The sequence below is a fragment of the Vanessa atalanta genome, chromosome 3 (assembly GCF_905147765.1).
Source record: "Vanessa atalanta chromosome 3, ilVanAtal1.2, whole genome shotgun sequence".
NCBI lineage: Eukaryota > Metazoa > Arthropoda > Insecta > Lepidoptera > Nymphalidae > Vanessa > Vanessa atalanta.
In genome coordinates this window covers 4779420-4802731 of record NC_061873.1, presented here as the reverse complement: position 1 = coordinate 4802731, position 23312 = coordinate 4779420, and the positions used below count along the sequence as shown (strand labels likewise).

The following is a 23312-nucleotide window of genomic DNA, read 5'->3' as shown; positions in this document are numbered from 1 at the left end:
ACCTGGGATGTCCACAGGGGGATGGGTCAACAAAATGCGAATGAAACATGTGTCATAGTATTAGTCATTACAGTGATCAGTGATATTTCAAAGGTAACCCTAAGTAAGTCAAGGATAAATCGATCATAGCCCATAAATCGAATAAGAATTTTTAAATAATGACGTGAACTTTAAAAGCTTACATCATAATTGGAATTATAGTAATCTTCAAATGTTAATTAATTCTATGTATAATCTAAGAATCATGTACCACCCTTCATTTCTACCACTGGTGTCTTTCTCTTTTTAAATAGATAAACAGCCCTGACTATAACACAACTAATATTTTTCGAGCTTATGTTTAAATTTAAACCGAAATCATTAAAAAAATCCGATTTTTTTTTGATATATATATAAAAATAAATATCCATCAGAATAATTTTAAAGAATACACAAGAAATAAATATTAACAATAATAAGGAATAAAATAATAATAATCCGTCTGTAGTTATACTTAGGTAAATTATGTATTTTTGGATTTTCCTTACTCACTACGGTACAAGTTTTTGGTCTGACTTAATGGGAAATAACTTAAACCATAATATATTATTACATCTACGTTATCTATTTCCAATGTTATAACATATAATTGTATAAACTAATTTAGTAGGTATATAAGAGGATGCTGTTTTATAGTCAAAATATCACAAAATAACAAATTATTTTACTTTATTCTAGTATTAATTATATTTTAATTATAGTGTTGGTATCACCCATTCAATGGACATTCTTAAGCCATTTTGAAGGGTGAGCGATCCAGTGTAACTACAGGCAGAAGGATCATCCCAGTCCCATGGTCGGTGGCGCATTGAAATGGTTGACTTATATTTCTAATGAATATCTATGATTTGATACTGAACATAATAAAAGCTTGTTCTCGGTTGAAACTCAATATCTTACTGAAATTATAAGGAAATGTGAAACGTATATAGATTATTATCTCTAATAGAACATAGGCTACTTTTTATCGCGGTATAATGCACTTAACACCCGTAGCCATCTCCCGTCCCTCACACGTGTGCGAAGCCGCGGATTTAAACAAGTAACGAATAAAACGCAATATAAAACCAAATATTTCAATACATTAACTTATTAAATATAAAATTAAGAATACGTCGCGCATCTTTAAATTATTTCGAGATTAAACATAAAGAAGGTCATATCATCGTATCGTAGATAGTAAATTAGATAACGCGGAAACAATGTTTGTCTATGTGATGTAACAAACACGATTATGTTAATTTATTGAAGCTGACATCACCCAAACATTGTCCGCGCGCCGCGCTCCCGCGTCATTTCAATGACAACTTGTCAAACACGCCGAAGGTCCTGACCATTTACAATTAACCCAAACATGAATGAAATTCCACAAACATGTATACTAAGTAATTTTCCTCGAATCCGGATCAATGAATCCTTGCTCCATTAAAAACCATTTAAGGTATTTTTTCCTTGACGACAATGCATATATATTTGCGTTGTACCTATGTCTATTTAATCCTAGATACCAACGTAGGACGTATAAACGCTTACGTTGAAGGCATGCTATTAATGTATCATATTCACTGCGAATAAATTTGTACTTAAGGTCCATCGATCATAAGTACCAATAATTTATGTATTCCTATTTATTACATGAAACCTTTATTGTCGTAATATCTAGTTTCCAGACTTTTTTTTGTTTGGTTTTAACATTTTGCGACTAAACTTTGATCTTAAAGAAAATTTATCAATACCATCTATAACGCTTCAACCAACATGACAGGAAATCTACTGTCACTTGATTCAGTAGACTGGCTAAAAAGTCTCTCGGTTACAAAATAGCGAGGGTCTCAAATAAAAAGAGGAATAGTCAGAGAATACTGATGATAACGATGATCCAATAAATATCATATGTTATCCTTTACACTAACGTATCCGCAAGTTTTTATGAGTGTATTTAACCTGTATACGGAAAATTTTAAACAAACGTAATTATTATTTAAATGATATTATAATTTTGTAATCACGCTTTTATTATTCTAAAGATACTAATTTTCGCTGTCTGTAAAATTAAAAATCACGTTTAATGTATTCTCGTGACGATTATTCCTCAATATAATTTTTAAACATAAATAGGCATTATGTGCATTTAAAATATACCTACATTGTTCTAAAACGACATGACTTCTTCTTGACAGCCTAGTAGCTATCTATAGAGTATGTCAATCAGATTTTATGATCGATTTTGAGTGCAACTTGAATACGTAACGTTTAGGTGAAACGATTCTGATAAAAAAGGTATTGCTCTTGTCTATTTTTTGTAAAAAAACATGTAATTAAATTGTAGCCATAGCGACTTATTCTTGGACAACCTTAGTTTGAGCACGTACCCTGAGCTATTTCAGATCTTTACAATAACGAAATCTTGGAAATGACCTATTCGCTAAAACGCTCGATAAACAAATAAGAAAAATGTAAACATTTTACTGTACAATACATTAAATCACAATTTATTTTTGCTATACATGTCGAAATTCCAAACTCCTTCAAATATCAGCCAAGAACATAGTGGATCCCTTAAATAAAAATAAATGTCTCAAATCTAAAGACAATCGTCGGAAAAAAATATATCGCTTGCTTCGTACTACTATCGGTATATCACTAAAGCCTTTTATAGAGAAAATTAATTATATTTTAGTCACATAGGAGTTTGTGTGATGATGAAAAGATTTTAAGGATTTTAAAATCGTTAAAATCTTTTTAAATTTCAATTAGTCTCAATTTTTGCAAAATATTACGACGAATATTTAATACAATTAAAATTACAAGTATTTTTTATCAATTAAGTAAAAATAAGTATCTGTGATTTAACTTTCGTTTGAGAGATTACTTTCCAGTTAAAACTTAGAAAGAAATAATTTAATAAATCGAATTTCAAGAATTAATTTATTAGGGTACGTAATTCTTTAACAATATAACGTACTCGATAATGACAAAAGACAGCCCGTTTGGTGAGTTACTAATATGAACCAATAAAATGGGCATAATGGTAAATTCCCGACTTCACTAAAATAACTTACTATCAGCACACAGCAAAAAGATGACTTTTATTTTAGTTCAGGATGTAAAAACACGAGACATTTAAAAATAACATTACCTAATTAGGACGAATGTATACAAGGGACAGAACAGACAGTAGATAAACATAGCGCCAACAAAACAGAAAAAAATCCCGATGACTAACACAACTTTTGCGTCATCCTTCATAATATTATGTACCATATTTCACAAGCAATTATTATTAATCATTTTTGCAAGGACTGTATAAACTGGAGATTTAATAAAAAGACAATGCTAGCAGTGACTGCTTTATTATTTTTGAGATCCCAAAAACACACAAACAGTGCATATTTTTTTGTTATTTTTTTTTATATGATTTAAAAATAAAAATTATAAAATAGTTAATAAAGTTAATATAAAACTTATAGTAATTATATATTATAATTAACCTTATCTAAATATAACAATTATATCAAAACAAAAATGGCACTCGAAGCATCGGTTTCCTTTTAGATACTTATAACTAAGTCACACAGTGCGTCGTGTTTCGTATGTATGCATTTTTTTGTATTTTATTGATATGAATCGTGCTTCTGTGATAAAAAAATAAAAACCATTAACTGAGCCGGGTCTTCAATGTCCATGTTTAAAGTCAAATACGCAGTCGATCGCATACATCTCGTAAGAAGATGTTCACGTAGCTTTTAAAATAAGAACTTCCTCCTCTTGAACAAATAAGTGCTGTTCTGGCGCTACAATGGATAAGTATGAGCGGTCCACTTGTAGCGTACGCGGCGAGGGCGGCCCCGGGGCGCGGGAGGCTGGCGCCCGAGGCCCGGGGGCTAGCTGCTAGCCTCGCACATTCACGTTAGCACATCCAAAAATCTCGTCGATCTGCCTCGAAGAGAAGGTCACCACGACACGACGCTCCCCTTGGCGACGGGGCACGAATTTGTCCTGATAATTTACAAACTCGCCGGGCTTCACGTCACGGAATCGTATCTGAAAAAGTATCCGATTTTTAAATAACGTTACAGCTTTGTACCTAGGATTGTGTTCATCTTTTGTGATGAAAATTGAAGGTTTATTTTACAGACCTGTCGTGGTCGTTGTATACCGGGCCCTTCGAAAGTAAAGTAGCAATCGGTCAAGTGAACATTTAGCGGGTTTTGGAAGCTAAACGTTACTGCACATTCCTGTCCCACAGATGGCTGGCTCCTCAGCTGATATCAGAAATATATCAATATTAAAATAATATTATTAAAATAATTAATTACAATTTTACAATGTACGTAAATGGATATTAACCTGGATCTGCAGTCGCGGCTTATGCAAAGGGAAGTCATCCTCGTCAGACCATGCTTGTCGTGTTTGCTTAACATAAGCCATAGCGTGCACCTTAACCATGGAATGGTCTACTAGTTTATCCATATATTCTTGAGGTGTTACGTGTAGCTTAAGCACTTCACGTTGACCTGCTCGGACTATAAACTCGCCTTGAGACCTACGCAGTCGGGCTGCTATTGCTCCAGTATAATAACACGATGATGCTGTTAGCACACACCAAATTGTACGATCTTCGTGGGATTTATTCTGTAAACATGTTAATTAATATATTCAAATAAAATATATATTTATTTAAATAAAGCTCCGCACCACACACATACCTGAATATTCATGGTACAATCAAAAGGCTGACCGTAAGGTACAATATCAATATCCATCAGATCAAAGACGACATCTTCAAAATTACGATCAGGGAATTCATAATATTGTTGCAAGCGCTGGTAGCCACGACATGCCGCAATTACGGCAAGACGTTCAGGGGACGAGCTTTCTACTGTTTTATATTCATGGGTTATTTCTAGCATATCGCTATCACCTTCATCATCATCACGGTTCGGGTTCTTGGTTAAAATCTTACGTCCGACTCTACAATTAATAATGAGAAATAGTAAGGTATGCTAAAACTGTATACAGAATCAATTACTATTTTAATATATTTATTTTATTATTTCACTTACTGGTATTGGTTTGATGCCATTCTAATAAAACCCCATTCAGAGTTTTCTTCCTCTTGGAAGTGGCATAATTCAGCATTTAGTTGACAATACACGAATGGTGTATCATATTGGAACCCAACCTCGCCACGGCGTACGGCTTCGACACTAGCTGGACCACACTGATACACCGACTCAGCTTCTTCTTGAGGTGTCGCATCTATAATCTGCCATCCACCATATCCTATAATATATTAATTTTATATTTGTATATATCATAGATATTGGTTAGAAAAATGATATATTTATTTTCGAAATTATTTTGCGAATTATCTGAAAATATTTTGAAAGTATTAAGTATTGTGGATTAATTTAAAGACAATCATGTTATACCTTGTGGCAAATCGGGTCTTTGCATCCAAACATCGTTCCATACATGGAAGTTCCAGCATGAATCGTAACAATCTTCATCAGGACCATTTGGTACTTCATTTCCATCTCGGTCAAAGAACTTATCAACAGTAAACGTACGATTCGTGTCGTGCGCAGATACATAATTGGTTACTGATCGACAGGGAATACCTAATGAAAATCATCGAATCAATAAGTTTCACGATTAACAAATAATAAATATACTAATAATCACTATAATTACCCAATGCTCTACAAATTGTAACGACCAGAGCTGAAAATACCCAGCATTGTCCGTACTCAACAGGCCGACCTCCATCCGTCAAATAGCGCTCAAGAATAGCAACAGAACCGGTCCAGGCATGAGGTGCTACTCCGTCTTTATATTCACCATCATATCGACCTACCATTAAACCGTCATCATCATCATTGGCATTAATCTGCAACAACATATACAAATAGAATAACTTTACCGCATATTCTTCATCATGAGTGCATTTTTTTTAATTCTTTGTTCAACTTCGAGTAAATAATTGAGAGGCTGTTAACAAAGTAGTATCTGACAAGACAAATTATAAATATGATTCTTAAAAGAAAATTTTTGCATACTTACGACTTCCAATAATACTTCAAATAAATATTATTTCCTTACATAACTTACCATCGCAGAAATTGCTCTTGTCACTCGTATAGGATTACCGCGTTCAGAATGTTCAAGACCACTGCGTTCCAGTAAATAAATGCAAGCTGGCAATACAACATCATCAAATTGGCCGAATATCCATTTACGTCCTTTAGGTTGTCGCCAGGTACCGTACCATATTTTACCCTGTTCATTAAGCACATATTCTTTCCTTGAAGATTCATTGTCCATATATACTGCATCCTCACGGCACCATGGATTAAACAGTATATAAATATCTTCATCACATTTGTAATCATGCCGATTATCACGTTGTCCGAAACGGTGCGTTTGTACCCAGCAGTTCCAAACTCCAACTGGAGCAGAAGCTGGAACATGGACTTGAAAAGTGATAGTATTTCCATCCTGACGTTGAACACTTATATCCCATCTGTCCATTTCATGGGCAATTGACGCTAAGTTTTGCATTGACCCATGTCGAGAGCCATAACTACGTTGAAACGAAGAATGTTGTGTAGTTGGAGCATAACGCTCTACCACAGGCCTTTCCATGGGGCCATGGGGGCTAAGTGGGCTATGTTGTAATGGCAAAGGATCATTGCTGAAAGACGTACGGCGTACGCCATATGTAGTCGTTTCGCGAATCCCACTCATAGCTCCTATGGCTCCCATAGTACCTATTGTTGCTATAGGAGGCATCGTTGTACTAGTGTCTTGCATTCTGGCCAACCCAATAACATCTCGAGAATGTTGAAAGGCACCTTGTTGAGTGCTCCAATTAACCGGTAAGACAATACGAGTTCCTTTAGTAACGCTAGGTTTTGGACCTGCAAATATATATTTTAATAATGTAGTTAAAATTACTGTATACGGGAATCGAGAACTTTTTATATTACATTAAAAAGTTACTTACCAAAACCGAACACTATACGGATCACATCTTGCTGTTTGTCATAAGTCCTATCAAAACGAACGGCAAAAAAGAAATTTTGGCCTCTTCTTAAGACTGGATTAGGAAGGATGTTATCATTAACTAAATCATATTGATCAGTGTGATGATCTTTGGAGTTATCTCGTGAATAAAATTCAGTAAGTTCTACTTTAAGCGGTTGCTGCGAATAATAACTCTGAGGAATTAATTCCATGGTATCTTGACGACGTCGGCGTTCATTTTGATCAGCTAGTTTGCAAATCAGGTTATGGGTGTATTGCGTATTTGGGCTATTTCTCGAAGAATGCTTAAGCCGATGTAATGCACCCGTGCTATGAGAACGGCCAGGTCTATGTTGAGCTGATGGACCTGCCCTAGCCGTAGGCCAACGACGACTTTGTCCTGGACGTTGACAGAAGCTCGAAATGTTGTAGTTCGCTGACAGTCCCGGTACGTAATTCGAAGGCATGCCTCCAATAGTAACTTGTTGTTCCCTCATGCAGCTAAGGGTACTCATTCCAGTAGTCAGTCCAGTGATTCCACCAAGTCCCATGCCAGTCACGCTGGATGTCATGCTTGAAGACATTTTATCCATACTTGACTTGCGGACCATAGACATACTCCTCAAAACAGAACAGATAATAATTATTTCCCCCGCTGACAAAAGTGTACTATGCTCCGGACTAAACCAGAGCGAATGGTATCCGTTAACTTGGCGTAGACCTTTATATACCTGAGGTACTATACAGGATCATTCACCGCTTAAGTGTCAGGTGTCCGTTGTCATCATAAGCGCCTGGTTGTGAACTTGGCTTTGTTTGTATTCACCGAGTTGTGTCGTGGAAGAGAATACAAATTCACAGTTGAAATGGCAGAAACACATAGCGACAACATTTTGTACACGAGTTAATGTCTAAATATATATATTGTTTATATTTATAATATATAGAGCCATAAAAATATACCATATCGAAGGTCAATACTCTTATATGTATTTGTTCTCTAAATTTATTTAGTTAGTCACAAAAGTTTCACATTATGATCATTACATTATTATGCTTATATTTTCAGCGCCAGCTAAATTTATAAGCTAAGTACGTATATTTTTTTTTAAAGGAGTTAAAGAAGACATTTTTGATTCAAGCGCATTCAAAGCAAATGTTACAAACAAACTTTGTAAATTTCTACATTTAATATTTATCGTTTATATTTAAATCATTGTGACTTAAGAAAAAATTATCTTAAAAAATCTTTATATAGTTTTACTGGCTTACTAAAATAAAAAATACGAAACGAAAAAAAACGAATACGCGCAAATTGAGCTATTCCAGAGGTCCCAAATGCCGGTTAACTGAGATGCTAGCTTGTCAACGACGGACCTCTCCTTAACCAGCTTGAAACTTAAATATTATATAAGATAAATAGATAGAACCATAACTATTTTTTTATAATTGCATAACAGGGCGAAAATTAAAAAAATATTTATTTTTTTATTTTTATTACTGGTTAAATGTTTATTAATTACCTATAAAATACTTTAAAATCATATAACATAACAACCTTTAAATCCATGTCATAATTTTATGTTTTAATATTTTCAATCATGTTGGATAAGGAGAACGGTAATATTCTTTGAGGTAACGAGAGGATTCTATGAAACTATATTGGTCGCCGAATATTAAAACTTACGGATATCTTATGATTCTAAGACTATTTAGTACTAAGTACTAAAGGCTTATTGAAAGTTTATGACTACTAAATATTTATTAAGAGAAACTACGAAGCTCATCTTTTGACGCTACTTCAGATTTTATACGTTTTTCCAAAGTCTATATATATATATAGGTACATTTCAATGCATCATAGGACTTATTATTACCACAAAAACGGTGTAATAAATGACCTAATGTATTTAGATGTCTTCTTTGATTCTAGCCCTTTGTCCTATACAAAACAAGACACGCGACACCGCATACCGTATCAGTCATTGTATTTACAACTAGCTACTCAGGCCGCTATTTTTTCTGCATTGATGGTATAAAAATAAGATAATATTCAGATTTCGTTCAGTTCAGAATTAAGTGAAAAGGTGTCATCCCTGTTAATGAAATTTATTAAAATAAATAAATGTTTTTGCATCATTACAGATTTCGTATGATTGACTAAGATACATTTTACGAATCCTCTACATAAACAACTTTATCATTGTGAAACTATCTAATAGATATTCCTTAATGTTTTTTTTTTTTGTAATTTAACAATTAAATATTTTTAGTATTCAACACAGTTGTATGAATTCCTAATTTCTCTTTAAGGAGAGAGAAAGTGAATAAGTCATACTATAGTCAACAACAACTTCTTAATTATCTTGTCAATAAATCCTTCTTAGGATAGGGTATTCATTAGCAGCCTGTAAATTTCCCACTGCTGGGCCTCTCTCCCTTTGAGGAGAAGGTTTGGAGCATATTCTACCACGCTGCTCCAATACGGGTTAGTGGAATAAACATGTGGCAGAATTTCGTGGAAATTAAACATGCAGGTTTCCTCACGATGTTTTCCTTCACCGCCGAGCACGAGATGAGTTATAAACACAAATTAAGCACATGAAAATTCAGTGGTGCTTGCCTGGGTTTGAACCCGAAATCATCGGTTAAGATGCACGCATTCTAAACACTGGGCCATCTCGGCCCATAATAGGGTATTCAATTTTATACTAAAATAGGCTATATGACTAGTTTTTAAAATGCATTTTATATTATTTAGTACAGGTTAAGGAACCCAGTAAAAGTTGTCTTTTTTAATTCTAGTACATATTTGCTGAAAAATATCAAAATAAAAATGGCGCTGCAATGGGGTCGGTACCGTCACTTGCCTGTATTGTAATCTGTGGCACATATAATCCACAAACAGTAGGCAAACGAGTTTAATAAGCATGTGACGTCATCATAAGCCAGACCAATCGGGAGCGTTTTGTGTCACCTGACACACGTTTAAAAAATGCATTTTTATTTATGGATTTTTTAATAAATTAATTACTATTTTCATCTTTCGTTGATAAATAACCATTTTTATACTCATAATTTATACTGATTACAATAATTGACACTTGATTTTTCGCATTGTCAAATAGCCTATTCCTCAAACTACTTTACACTTGCTAATAAAAAAAAATTAAAATTTCATAGGTACTATCAATATTAGATATATAATTAATAGAGCTCAGAGGTAGTAGGTTGGTTCGTTGATTTTCAAGGTAACATGCCCATTTTTTGATTGATCATAAAGAATAACTAACTACCGAAATCTTTCAGTTCTTCTCGATTAAATCTTCATTACATTTTGTAGTCTTGTTTTCAAACCAGTACAGCCAATTTCCGAATGTCATCATGCCACTTAGTTTAAGGATATACTTCTCTATCTCTATAGAAAACATTTCGTTTTTCGTCATTGTATCTGCATCGTACTATCTATCATCTTAATATTTTCAATTTGTTTGTTATTTAAGTTTTGTTTATTTATTTATTTTATCCGAATGCCTGGGACTTGCACTTTGCGATAATGCAAATGTTCGCGTCGCGAAGATAATTGCTAATAAACAATTAACCTCAATACTTCTCAATATACTACACGGCGTTGCAAAGTGGCCATGCACAATTACACATTTGCCTTAGGTCGAAGGCAAAGTTTTCTCGCACTAATATTACCTATCGACTTGCCTTAGACCGATTTTTATGGAACATTAATATTATATTTGTCGTAAATTGTGGATATCGGCGCATTGGCCATGTAGGGAATAATTAATATTTCTTAAAGCACCGGTCTCCTCAGAGGAGGCATAACTTAATAGTTTTTTTATAGATAGAATGATTCAAGAGGAATGTGTGAACATATGTGTAATACATGCACAATATAGTAGATAAACTCTGATAATTTTAGGGTTTTCTAATGTGATGTCGTAAATAAACACATTTTTTTGCGATTTCAATGCAAATGCTGGCGGAACCCTACGAGATAGATCAAAATAATGTACTATAGTATTGTACCTACACCTTAAAAAGGTCTTCAAAAAAGTCCGCGGTTTTACATGTCTATATCTTAGGGATAACTCACATTAATACGTTGTGCATTTAATATAGATCAATATAGCCCTTTACAGCATGTAATTTAAATGAATATTTTCGGTTTCATAGCGGTTTGTATTGTCTAATGACAAAAAGCTATGAACTTTGTATATAATAACATTCTGTAGTACATTGTCTGTGTGTACCAGTATTGCACCCGTGCGAAGTCAGGGCGGGGTCGCTAGTTGTATATAAAACAATGCGTATTGCAGTTATTTGGTCAACTCTTGACAATCTTTTTGATTATTTTCCTTAAATGTTTGAACATTAATTGGTTGGCGGTTGCTATTAGCAACATTAAAAGTAAACATTGATTATAGCTTGCCAGTCTATGAATTTTTCCCCTAAAACACGGAACAAAATAGAAAAGTGGTTTTGAGGACTATTTTTTCAACGTCTTTATAAATTATACAATTATTAAGTAAAATCTTTCAAATAAATATATTTTAATTAATAAACTACATCGGCTAACTATTGTCATAATACGCCACTCATACAAAGCTACAACGCCACGCATACAAAAAGCTTTTTAATTATTCCTATGATAAAATACAAATAAATTGTTTTTAATTTAAAAAAAATATATATTTGAAATTAAATTAAATTTAACAGAAGAAATATACATAAACATTTTTTTAAGGGAGAATATGTGATGGATTGGCAAACATCCGTTTTGTTTGTTGCATATTTTCAAAATTTTTATTGACAATCGTAAAAGTACTAAGTATTGATTACTAATTAATTTTACTAGTTTTAACCAATTACAAATAACGCGACGTACTGAACTATTTAAAACAATTCATTAATTTTACTTAAGTATAACTTTTGCTTTCTTTAATCGAACATAAATGGCCTTATACAAATTGTTTAGCCATAGTGTGGAGATCCAATATAAAAGCTACTTTCTGTCGAAAGCAACACTTTTCACAATTTTAATTGCAATTTTCAATTTAACTTTGCCTTTTATTGTTGCATTCAATAGTAAAGGTGAATAAAAATATATATCCTAAATATATTTGTTAGATCAATATTGACAAATAATTAAATTTTCAGGCTTCTGGTTACAATCTCATTATTTTTATGAACAACCATCAATAAGATCGACGTACGATTATTTGCTAATAGCGGAGACTGATGATCCTAGTATCAATATTATATGTGGGGAAGCAGCTGTTTTAAATAGTGAAATGATTGAACATGTAGAAAACTGTGCGGAAACTCAGGTATTTTATTTTTTAACTGAAAAACTTGTTGGTCTTTAATTTATATTAATGACTAAACAAAATATTGCAGATCCAAGAGCAAGATTTTGATAAGGATGGAAAAAATGATATTATAGCATTTAAATTGCACCTCATTGTTCCGAAGGAGAGAACTATAACATATATCATTTTAATATTAGGCATTGATTTACTAATAATGGTTTGTATTATTAGATAATTGAAGTTAACTTTTTTTTATTTGATTTTCAAATGTTTTTCTTTTGTAGACTACTTGCCCTCTACAAATGCAAAGTTTAGCCATAATAAACAAGGAATTTGCGGTACATCCAAATGGACTTAAATATTATGGAGACATACAAATTTATCAAAGCGTCCACCTGCCTTGTTTTCAAAACATGGTAGATACCAAATATAATTCTTCCATTTTTTCCTACAAAAGTGATTACAAAAATACTGTGGACTCTATTTTGGAGGAATACCTAAGCAGAGACGGTAAGCTTTTTCAATACATTAAATTACTACATAAATCGAATACTAACATAACATCTATAATTATTTTAAAGTGTATTTATAAAGTTTGTACTAGAGTAATTGTCCACATACTTCATTAAAAAAAAACCAAATGAGTAATTTCTGATATACTATTTTAAAATTTTTACAGTAATCACCACTGTCACACCAATTTTTTCGAGAAATCAGAACGGACTGACTGGTACAATGGATCTAAATATTGTTTTAAAGATTTCTGAAATCCAAATAAGATATTTACCAAGTCTTTTACAAGAATTGAAATGGGCATGGCCTCAATATCTGTCTCTTCTTTTTATTTTTTACTGCTTCTTTAACAGAATAAAAAGATTTGTTTTCAGTAAAAGACTATTGATGGCCTGGAAAATAGTGCCTTGGACTAAAAATAACTAGATATCCATCATTAAAAATATATGTTTTACACAACCTGTACTATAAGGCTAATTATTTTTTATGAATGTAAATATAATTATGTTTTAGTTATTAGTTTATTATCCCCTGGGCTAACTCTAACTCAACTTTTTAAATTTTACTTTTAATTAAAATAATGTGAGCACAATCATTGGTTTATTTTATTTACATAATATGTATAACTTAAATAATACAGATTTTTCTACACTCCTTTTCATTATCCACATTTTATCCTTAAGATTATTGTGTAAGATTTAATGTTGGTAGAACACTTCCAAATTCTGATTTTACTTGATCTAACTCTGCACGATTATCTTCTATAACAAAGGTTTTCCCACTGTAGTCATCAAGTTGAACCAGTAAATATCTACATAGATAATTTCCATATTCATTCTGAAAAATTAAAAAATGCTCTTTAATCTTAACCATACAAATTATCAAAATGTTTATGAACAAGGATATTAAATATGTTGTATATCAAAAACTAACATAGATTCAGCATATGAATTGCTATTAAGTAAATCTATTAAGATTAATTTAGAATTGTATCTAAATCAATTATTGTATTTTGCATGATATGTAGAACAAAAATATATTTCTATGATTTTTTTTTAAATATTGAATTGTAAAGTTTATCAATCCAATAACACACCTGCTTCATATCCAATTCAACAACTCCTTTGTTTCTTATTCCCTTTATGTAGAACCGCATCCTCATATGCTTGATGCCGTCTTTCTCATATATAGCATGACTGACATGTGTTCTTCGTCTCCTAGTAGTTTCTTCACCATAACCCTTTATAGGAGAACCAAGTGCTTCTTCTATTCTGGGATCCTGGAAATAATATCTATATAATTTTGAAAACAATAAACTATTTTTTTATTAAATTCACAAACAAGCAGTAGAAAAGAAATTACATGATTCACCTTTTCAACAACTCATTATGTTTGTGAATTTCTTTGTGAATATTTTATTTATATAATGTAATAAATACTAACATTTTTACACTTCTCCAGAGCTACTGAATAAATGCTATTCGGACTATTACTTGAGAATAATTCCCGGAATACATAGTAAAATATAACTCCAGTTACTCCGACGCCGATTAAAATTATACCAGTATAAGAAACAGTTTTAGTTGTCTCTTTAATTTTCTCTCCAAGTGGTCGTACATCAGTTGATATATCAGCTCTCTCTTGACTTTGAGTTAACCCTTTTTCTTTTTCTGTAGCGTAGCATCGAACTAATCTAAATTTAGATAATCCTATAGATGCTGGTATAAATTCTACAGTTCTATTGGCACGTATAACTGGCCCTAACCTCGAAAGAAAATTCATAATTTGAATAAAAGTAAAATAAAAATTCGTGGAATATTCCAACCGGTAAGAATATTTTGCAAATGTCAAATTAATCTAATGAATATCAAAACAAGTGACATTAGTTATCAGCTGATGAGTTATGATGTTTATTCAGTAACCAAAACAAATTTCTTTTATAAGCAAAAAGTTACGGTTACTTGATAGTATTTTTTATTTAATATAGAAAATTTATAATTTTTTTTTGCGAGAGAATATCCTTTGAGAAGTGACATTTATAAAATTACATTATTCAAAAAACTTTTTAAATTTAAACGTGAAATATTCAATTTAATTTTCAATATTAAATAGAATCATTTGAAAAAGTATCAGCAATAATATACAGTATATACGATATTATTTTGAATTGATGAGTGAAGAAAAATAACTTATTTAGTGCAGATCATTATAGTGCCTTTGCCCTATCCAGAAAGAAAGAGGTAAAGAAGTAATCGGTAACTCTTCTCTACAATTGTCAATTGAAATGAAAATAGGTTGACACTTGACTATTTCTTCGTTGTCAATTGTCAGTTTTGTCATTCTTCAATCATAATTCGTAGGCCAATCTTGTACGAAATTAATTTAATATGGATAAAGTGCGTGTTTGAAATTAATATTGGATATGAATGGAAAAATGTTTCTTTTGCGTCTATAGCATAAACAAAGCCCACACTATTAAAATCCACATTAAATAAGGAAAATACTTATATCATAATGGATTGGATAATATCTGATGAGTTGGGGCTGACGGTGGGACATTTAGTGGGTTGGGGCGCAGCTTCTGCAATGATTGTGGGTGGTGTGGCACCTTACATTCCTCAATATAGGCAAATTAAAAAGACGCAAGATGCCGAAGGATTTTCTCTTTATGTTTGTTTGACTCTTTTGATAGCAAATACCCTTCGTATATTATTTTGGTGAGTTATTTTTTGTAATAAATCGGTAATAGCGTAAAATTTAAATTAACTATTAAAACATCTTTAGATTATCTTTTACCTAAAATATATTTCGATGTCTACCTCTATGTATATGTCTATGTACAACAAACAAAAGATTTTGCTATGAAGATTATTTGCTTTCTGAACAGCTTGTGTAAATATTTAATTTTGTAGGAATAATGACAAAGTAATTATAAAGCATTATGATCAACCATTGTGATTATGCCTCTATATCTATCTATAAAAATATTTTAAAGTAAACAAAATATTCAAGGCAAAATGTTATATACTTTATAGTACACTAAATATGTATATCTTTGCTATTGAAAAATATATTTATTTTGAGTTATAGATCCTTGGTGTCATCTATTTATGAATAATATGAATGTTTCTTTGTTCCTTTGTCATTTTATAATGTTATTCTTAATGCCAAATGTACTACGTGACAATAATTTTAGGTTTGGCAAACGCTATGAGTTGCCACTATTAATACAAAGTATTGTAATGAATGCAACAATGTTTGCCATGACCCACCTCTGTGTGACAGTAAGGAAAAAGAACCAAATCATTAGAGCAAGGGAAAGAATTTTCACAGGTAAGTTACAACAACAATATATAATGCATGAGTGTTATATACTGTTTTGGGAAGTAAATACCGGTTGCTATATAATTTTGTGTTCCTCATACTATCAAAAGTATGGCATTTATTTTAGTTTTAATTGTATATAAAGATATTATGCCTGTAGAATGTTATCTAACCATCTCTTATTGGTTGCGGATATTGAATAACATACAAAAAAAAACAAATTGTATAAATTAATCTAATTAATTATTGTAAATTTAATCCATCAATTTTTTAATATATTTCAAACAAAAGTTTTCTATATTTATTATTTCTTTAATTTTTTATTTTCTGAAAAATAATTTATTTCTAATTTATTTTACTTTTTCTAAACTTTATCTTGTAACCATTAATTTATGTGCACATTTCATTTCTTTGTTATTTGTTAATATTATTTTATGTTTTATTTGGTGGATGGTGTGAATGGTGACATTAGGTGCAATATTCATGTTATATATACTGTTATGTTGTGTAAATGGCTCAGCTCAGCCAGACGAAACGGCACACTGGTTGGGACAGCGAAGCGGCATAGTAGGTGGCGAGAAACCGCATCGCTTTTACGGTGAGTTATATATTGTATTACATTTGTAATGTCTTAGCAATTTATTTCACATTTTTATTTCATTTATCATAATTTTTTGTTGCAGTTACAACAGTCATGTTACCTACTTTGGGCTTATTTTCATAGCATTTTTGGTTGTTGTGGTGCATTATCATCATGAGAATTATAAGGGCAATGCAGTTTTTTTGTTTCTTGTGTCCGTTGAATTGGTTCCTCTTTTATTATACATTGTTTGTGAATGTCAAATGGAAATACGTTATTAAGATTTGTATGCCTTTTATTAAAATTAATTCATATAATTGATAAGTTTATTAACAATTTTTTAATCATCTTATATTTTTTACTAACAGCATGATGTTCTATATGTAATCATTCGTATGAGATAATTGTTCTAGTAATTATCACAACTCAAGGAGCAATGACCGGGTCACTGGTATTTTTGATATCTTATCTATAAATGTCAAATTCAATGGTACTTCCTACTAGTACTATTGCAAATTAAATTATTCTAATTTAATTTGCAGATTTATTTATTATACTTAATATTAAAAACTCTATTGCAATGTATGTCGGTGAGAATTTTAAATAAAATATTGTATAAAAGAATGATTATCAATTTTCTTACAGATATGGACAGAAAATATTTCTGGGCGTGGACGGATTTTCAAAGCTACGTCGATTGTATGCTAGTATTCTCAGTCCTAGGGGCAGCTTTGACATATCTGCTAATAGAGTTCTCACCATTTGTTGAGCTAATTGGCTTCCTTGCTGTCTTCACCGAGGCTATGCTCGGCGCGCCGCAGATAGCGAAAAATCATCAGAACAAAAGTACAGAAGGAATGAGGTAATAAATAGTAAACACATATATGTAATTATCATTCAAAAGCGTTGATATACATATATTATGTATGTATTTAATTTTGAACGCGTCCTACTTCCGTATAAAATGTGTACACGAAACAATCGTGTCAAATATATGTCCTTGACTTTTATATGTCATCTATTTCCCGGTTTTTTATTCTACAAAGGTCTTATTTTATGGCATGGGTAGGCGGACGTGCAAATAGGTCACCAGATGGTAGGTAGTCACCTCTGCTTGTAGAAAATAGGCGCCGTTTGAAAGTTTTTGTGTTACCATTTCTTAAATAGCCAATGCGTCGCCGACGTTAGGAACTGAGATGAGAGTAGGGTATACAGTCCCTTGTGCCTGTAGGTACACTGAAAATTTGAACGTTAAATTAAAATTTGATATAATAAGTATTAGAAAATCGTTTGAAATATTCTATGTTATTAGTATGTAAAGTTATTCTATTTTATAATATTTTTGACGACCTCCACGGTCGAGTAATGTGTACACCGGTTTTCCGCTTCGATACCCGGCCGAGTCGATGTAGAAGAAATTCATTAGTTTTCTATGTTGTCTTGGGTCTGGGTGTATGTGGTACCGTCGTTACTTCTGTTTTTCCATAACACAAGTACTTCAGCTACTTAAATTGGAATCAGAGTAATGTATGGGATGGTGTCCAATATTTATTTAATTTATATCTATGGTTTGCTTATCTGTACTGTCTAGTAACATTCCGTAACTGTCCCACTCTTAGGCAAAACTGTCCTCTGCTCCTCTAACGGTTCATATTTAAAACTTCTCCATCTTCTCTAATTAGGATTTTTTTTTCACATGTGTCAGAAGTTTTTCCCAAACGTTTCTTTCACTTTCACTTTCACTGTTTCTTTCATCACATACCACAAGATGAATTGTAAACACCGATTCACACATGAAAACTCAGTATTCTAATAGATAACAGGTTCCAGGATAGCTTATGGCATTGCAAGTAAACGGTCGGTTTTTATTTATTTTCAGAAAAAGCAATATTTTATTTTTGAGTTTTATAAACTACGGATATCAAGATGATAGGCTTGAGATTTGAATTTGAATTGAGAGTGTTAAATACTTATAACATTTAAATACACGAGCCTTAAGAGTCCCCGCAGACCACCGACTTTATATCGGCCGATAGTTTGGTCGGGTTGGCCTACTAGTACGCACACCGAGCCAACTAAACAGTTCGATCGGTGATGAGTGCGCAAACTATCCAACAGTCGGCCGTCTACTCTTAACTATTTGCTAGTTTGTAACCAACTGTTGAAAAGAATGGTCCAATCGCACCGCACAATGAAAATTAATAAAATATTGTATAGAATTGTTATTATTGCCCTCATACTCCGAAGGAGGAAAATTAAAAAGAGAGCCCGAAAGTATTTATACATCCTGTCTTTAGTGATAGATTATTAAATGGAAAATTTCACAATATGCATTCCAAATTACTCGATTACCCGAAAAAAAATTCGCCTTTTATCGAATGAGCATAACTAGCTTAAGTAGTCAAAGCTCGGAGCGAAGTGAACTATCGGCTTAGTAGGCCAACTGAAAAATCGTCGTGTGCGCGTGTGGCCAATACTTATTATACAGTTTATCGGCCGATACCAAATCGTCGTTAACATCTGCGTACTGATTAAGCACCCGACCAAACTATCGGCCGATAAGAAGTTGGCGGTCTGCGGGGGCTCTAACTTTAACTAACTTTAGTTCATGGTTGATGTTTAAAACTGGGTCGGTGGACATTTTCATTTGAAATGTGCTGGTTTGGTATCACGATACGTATTATAAACACTCACTCTTCAGTTAAGATTCACGTGATCTAACTAGTGTTCATTTCTATTTTTTTAACACAGATAAAATATAGTGATTGTTTTTTTTATTTCCAGCGTGAGTATGGTGATAATGTGGACGTGTGGAGACTTATTCAAGACTGCCTATTTCGTTATTAGAGAGGCTCCGACACAGTTCTGGGTGTGCGGGGCCCTCCAAGTTCTACTAGATATTGTTATACTCTTCCAAGTAAGTGGAGATATTTATTACATACAAATACATACATTTATTATCTTAATATATAACAAATGGTCGTACATAGGTTTGTTCAAAATTAATACATTACGACATATTTTGATAATCATATAAATGTATATTGTGTCATATAATAGGTTTGTAGTCAATTTGTACGAGTATGCTCGGGCATAATATTTGAATTTTGCTAGTATAGTTTTCGTAATTTTCCTTGAATCCGTAACTTATTTTGCAGTTTAAAAACGTAAAAAACGATAACTACCAATAACTAACCGCAATAAAATATACATTAATAATTATTATATATAAAAAGGTCATCTTATTGTATATAAAAATATATTTAAATGTTATTGGTTTGATAAGGACGTAAATGTGTCGTTGACCTTTGTAGGTTAGCAAATTACTCTGTATCGTAGGATTGGAAGGCATCGCTCAATTTATATATTGATTGTTACATTTTAATGCTTTTAAATCCTAAAATTTATTTATTTCGCGAGAAATCTGAAATACTAAATTTGTAAACATAGTATTTGACATAAAATTGTACCAATAAATTTTAAACGAAAGAAAAGCAAATTAAAACAAAATCATAGTCGAAAAAATCTCATTGTAATAATAATCAAATATCGAAGTACGAAGATTTGATTAAAAATATCTAACTCGAATTGTTTTTTAATTTTTTTAATTTGGATTTTACTTTTTTTTAAATAAACACAGAATATAGAAATAAATATGTTTATCGTGTTTAAATAACTGTATGAGTATGTACTGCCACTGTAGTGTCACTGAAAAATATTACAGACGTAAACTCTTTCCTAGATTTTCGGATTATCAAAAATCCTATGAAATCTACTAACATTATTAACGCGATGGTTTGTAAGAATAGGTGAATTGATCTTTGTTACACTTTCTAGCAAAAACTACTGAATGTATTTAAATTAAGAAAGCTTATACCCTGACTTAACACGTATGCTACCTAACATCTGCACCCTCCCCTCACACGCGGTCGGAAGCTAGTCTGATTCACTCGGGAGCTTTCCGTATGTGATAGAGCATATGTGAGTTTTGACCGTGCGGCCGCGCAGGTGTGGCTGTACCGCCACAACACGGCGGCGGCGCGGCGACTGCGGCGCGGCGACTAGCAGTGGACGGAGACCGACTTATAGCGCTCACTCGGCGCCCTCCGCGCTCTCTCGGTGCCTGCCCGCTGTCCGCGTACATTATGACGAACGCTCTGCACGGGACACTATCGTTGTGTACATTTTAAAATTATAAATCGACGTTACTTTAGAGTATTGTGCTTTTGACATATATTTGAAATCTTTTTTGTATAATGAAATGACTATTCGAGTCATCAAAGGTGCTGACGGGCTTTCTTAGTTAAATTTTTTCCTATATTATATTGAAGATAAATTTCGTTATCATAGAACGTTATCTCTAAGACATTATGTAATAGATGTATATTCTGCTATTAAAAATTGGGTCTTTAAAATAAAATCTGTCGACATTTTATTGCACTAAAAGTATTAGATGGACCGCACTTTGAATCCGATTAATAGAAGAAGAAAACTTTAAATCTTGCTGTTGTACTAGTTTTTAAGAATTAAAGACGCTGTGAAATGCATTATTAAAATTGTGATAAAACTATTTCGAGTACAATGATTGATGCGTTAAATTCGCATTACGCGTAAATCGTTTGCTTATGTTGAGATAGATAACTTGGCAAACTTTTGAAATAAGAAGTTTGTTTCTTAGTCAAAATTCAACAATGTATAAAAAAAACTATATATTTTTTTTAATTTGCTTAAATTATGAAAATAGTGTTGTGGGGCTTTTGTATGTTTTGAAACGTTATGTTAAGTAGTTGAAGTATTAAATTATTCATACTGGAATCACCTAAACCATAACAATGCAGTATTATTGCGCCTACAATATTAATTATGTTGATTATATAATTACACATTCGACCACCCTTGTAAAATATACTTTGTGACGAACTCATAAAAGTGTCAATGATTAACACTGTTCTGCCAAATATTATACTAAAAGCTGTGGCATTTATCTTATTAGGTATTTTAGTATGTATAATTTGTTTTTCATGAAGCTAGATAAAAAGCATAAGAGACTTTAATATATTGTTTTAGTGTTCTTAAGTATTATTTGTGATAATTATTTTTAGTTATAGTTGTCACCGGTATGTACAAATTTATTTTAAATATATCATTATGCTGGCACCACACATTTGACAATACTCAACGAAAGTATAATACCATAAATATGAGTATTAGCAAAAGTACGGTGCTGGTATTATAAATATTATTAATAACGTATTATATCAAAATAAATTGTAATTCATAAAAATATTTACCTACTCATATATTATTATCATTTGTTTATTACATTACGCTCATTTTTATTAAAAACATATCCTCTGGAAAGAAGGTTATAATCATCAAAAATTGACCGTTTGACTTAGTATGGCGCGCCAAAAGAACCAGTACTACCCTTACGATCATAGTGTCGCTAGTGTGTGAAAGCTCTAGTACTCATTTAAATCTCAAAAATCTTTGTGGCGCCATGTAAACAGCCTTAGTGACCTTATCATACGTTATCTAAATTCAGACAGAAAATTGAGAGACAAACAAAACTCGAGCAGACAGTAGTTTTCTGCTACCAGTGCAGACCTTGAAAACGGAGAAAGATATTGACCACACAGCCACGTTCTTTCTTTTTAGAGACCAGTTTCTCTTTAGATCGATCCGATCGTCAAGTTTTAAAAATCGATTGACATTGATGCGGTATTGTATTACATAAATACTTCACTTGAAATTTATAAAAGGAATTGTATCGATTCCGATAATACTTTCAAATATATTTTATATTTAATTAACATATATTGTAAATAAGTACATTTTTTAAAATATGTAATGGCAACTATTTTATAAATTATTCCATGTTGTTAATTTGTAACTATTTTTAATGTAAACATGACGTTACTTTGTATATTTTTTTTCTATTTTGTACTTTAAATTATAATCGTTGTATTTTAAAAATTGTACCATTGATATCTAGAGCACAACAAAATTACATTTCATCATGGCATTTAAAATTCTGTGGATTTTTTTTTAATGCTTCTAATTGCTTCGTTTTAGGTATATTATTTAAATCTGAATAATTGAAATCAAAACTGCGATTTTCGTTAAATGTCGTAAATAGAAAATGGTTTTAAAATATATAAATTAATTTATTATATGTTTTTTTCTGATTTGATTTAATTAGAATCTTTTACGTTTTATTAGGATTGTGTACAAATTAAAACTCGTAAATTTTTACTTCATTGTTCAAGTAGAAAATATAGGAGTTTCAAAAATGACTGTTCTAATGTTAATATATGTAATTATATATTTAAATTGAGAGAATTCGTTACGCGACAAAACATATCATATTAATTTCATAAATACATTTAGATAATATAAATGTTGGGACCGACGTATAATCGTCACGTCATCATCGAGAACTGTAGAGATCATTGAATTGAGCCTTGACATCTTAATTATGATTTTGATAACATAAAAAAATT

General features: G+C 31.9%; 4 protein-coding genes across 9 annotated transcripts; 2 read left to right on the top strand and 2 right to left on the bottom strand.

Moving 5' to 3' along the window:
• Positions 1-3540: 3540 nt before the first annotated feature.
• Positions 3541-7746, bottom strand: LOC125077013 (hemocyte protein-glutamine gamma-glutamyltransferase-like). 2 transcript variants are annotated; one of them, XM_047688782.1, is made up of 9 exons: positions 7049-7746; positions 6145-6962; positions 5737-5932; positions 5475-5663; positions 5106-5325; positions 4749-5013; positions 4390-4674; positions 4179-4304; positions 3541-4083 (listed from the first exon to the last, which is right to left on the bottom strand). In XM_047688782.1, exons 1-9 carry the CDS (start codon positions 7683-7685, stop codon positions 3931-3933), a joined length of 2889 nt encoding a protein of 962 aa, XP_047544738.1. In that variant the 5' UTR covers positions 7686-7746; the 3' UTR covers positions 3541-3930. The 2 variants fall into 2 exon arrangements, with proteins under 2 accessions (XP_047544738.1, XP_047544739.1); XM_047688783.1 differs by having other exon boundaries at positions 6154-6962.
• A 4279-nt stretch (positions 7747-12025) lies between these two features.
• LOC125076999 (transmembrane protein 231) lies at positions 12026-13371 on the top strand. The gene is made up of 5 exons (XM_047688768.1): positions 12026-12174; positions 12241-12410; positions 12481-12609; positions 12677-12902; positions 13072-13371. The coding sequence occupies exons 1-5, from the start codon at positions 12036-12038 to the stop codon at positions 13329-13331; spliced, it is 924 nt and encodes a 307-aa protein (XP_047544724.1). The 5' UTR covers positions 12026-12035; the 3' UTR covers positions 13332-13371.
• Positions 13372-13492: 121 nt separating this feature from the next.
• On the bottom strand, positions 13493-14773 carry LOC125076998 (mitochondrial import inner membrane translocase subunit Tim21). Its single transcript, XM_047688767.1, has 3 exons — positions 14349-14773; positions 14002-14184; positions 13493-13742 (listed from the first exon to the last, which is right to left on the bottom strand). Exons 1-3 carry the CDS (start codon positions 14685-14687, stop codon positions 13590-13592), a joined length of 675 nt encoding a protein of 224 aa, XP_047544723.1. The 5' UTR covers positions 14688-14773; the 3' UTR covers positions 13493-13589.
• Positions 14774-15252: 479 nt separating this feature from the next.
• Positions 15253-22683, top strand: LOC125077314 (solute carrier family 66 member 2). Of its 5 annotated transcripts, none has more exons than XM_047689226.1 (6): positions 15253-15622; positions 16102-16238; positions 16750-16827; positions 17455-17671; positions 19594-19726; positions 20818-22683. In XM_047689226.1, the coding sequence occupies exons 1-6, from the start codon at positions 15420-15422 to the stop codon at positions 20872-20874; spliced, it is 825 nt and encodes a 274-aa protein (XP_047545182.1). In that variant the 5' UTR covers positions 15253-15419; the 3' UTR covers positions 20875-22683. The 5 variants fall into 5 exon arrangements, with proteins under 5 accessions (XP_047545182.1, XP_047545181.1, XP_047545183.1 ...); XM_047689225.1 differs by having other exon boundaries at positions 16702-16827; XM_047689227.1 differs by lacking the exon at positions 16750-16827.
• The last annotated feature ends 629 nt before the right edge of the window (positions 22684-23312 follow it).

Bases quoted from the DNA above. Each gene is read 5' to 3' on its own strand.
- LOC125077013 (XM_047688782.1), bottom strand. From the start codon at position 7,685: ATGTCTATGGTCCGCAAGTCAAGTATGGATAAAATGTCTTCAAGCATG. The intron at 5,326-5,474 runs GTATAACATGAT...AATATATTATAG, and splicing joins AAGACCCGATTTGCCACAAG to GATATGGTGGATGGCAGATT. The intron at 5,014-5,105 runs GTAAGTGAAATA...TATTAATTGTAG, and splicing joins ATGGCATCAAACCAATACCA to AGTCGGACGTAAGATTTTAA.
- LOC125076999 (XM_047688768.1), top strand. From the start codon at position 12,036: ATGGCCTTATACAAATTGTTTAGCCATAGTGTGGAGATCCAATATAAA. The intron at 12,610-12,676 runs GTTTGTATTATT...TTTCTTTTGTAG, and splicing joins GCATTGATTTACTAATAATG to ACTACTTGCCCTCTACAAAT. The intron at 12,903-13,071 runs GTAAGCTTTTTC...AAATTTTTACAG, and splicing joins GGAATACCTAAGCAGAGACG to TAATCACCACTGTCACACCA.
- LOC125076998 (XM_047688767.1), bottom strand. From the start codon at position 14,687: ATGAATTTTCTTTCGAGGTTAGGGCCAGTTATACGTGCCAATAGAACT. The intron at 14,185-14,348 runs GTTAGTATTTAT...TATTATTTCCAG, and splicing joins CTCTGGAGAAGTGTAAAAAT to GATCCCAGAATAGAAGAAGC. The intron at 13,743-14,001 runs GTGTGTTATTGG...TTAATTTTTCAG, and splicing joins TTGAATTGGATATGAAGCAG to AATGAATATGGAAATTATCT.
- LOC125077314 (XM_047689225.1), top strand. From the start codon at position 15,420: ATGGATTGGATAATATCTGATGAGTTGGGGCTGACGGTGGGACATTTA. The intron at 15,623-16,101 runs GTGAGTTATTTT...CAATAATTTTAG, and splicing joins ACCCTTCGTATATTATTTTG to GTTTGGCAAACGCTATGAGT. The intron at 17,672-19,593 runs GTAATAAATAGT...TTTTATTTCCAG, and splicing joins AAAAGTACAGAAGGAATGAG to CGTGAGTATGGTGATAATGT.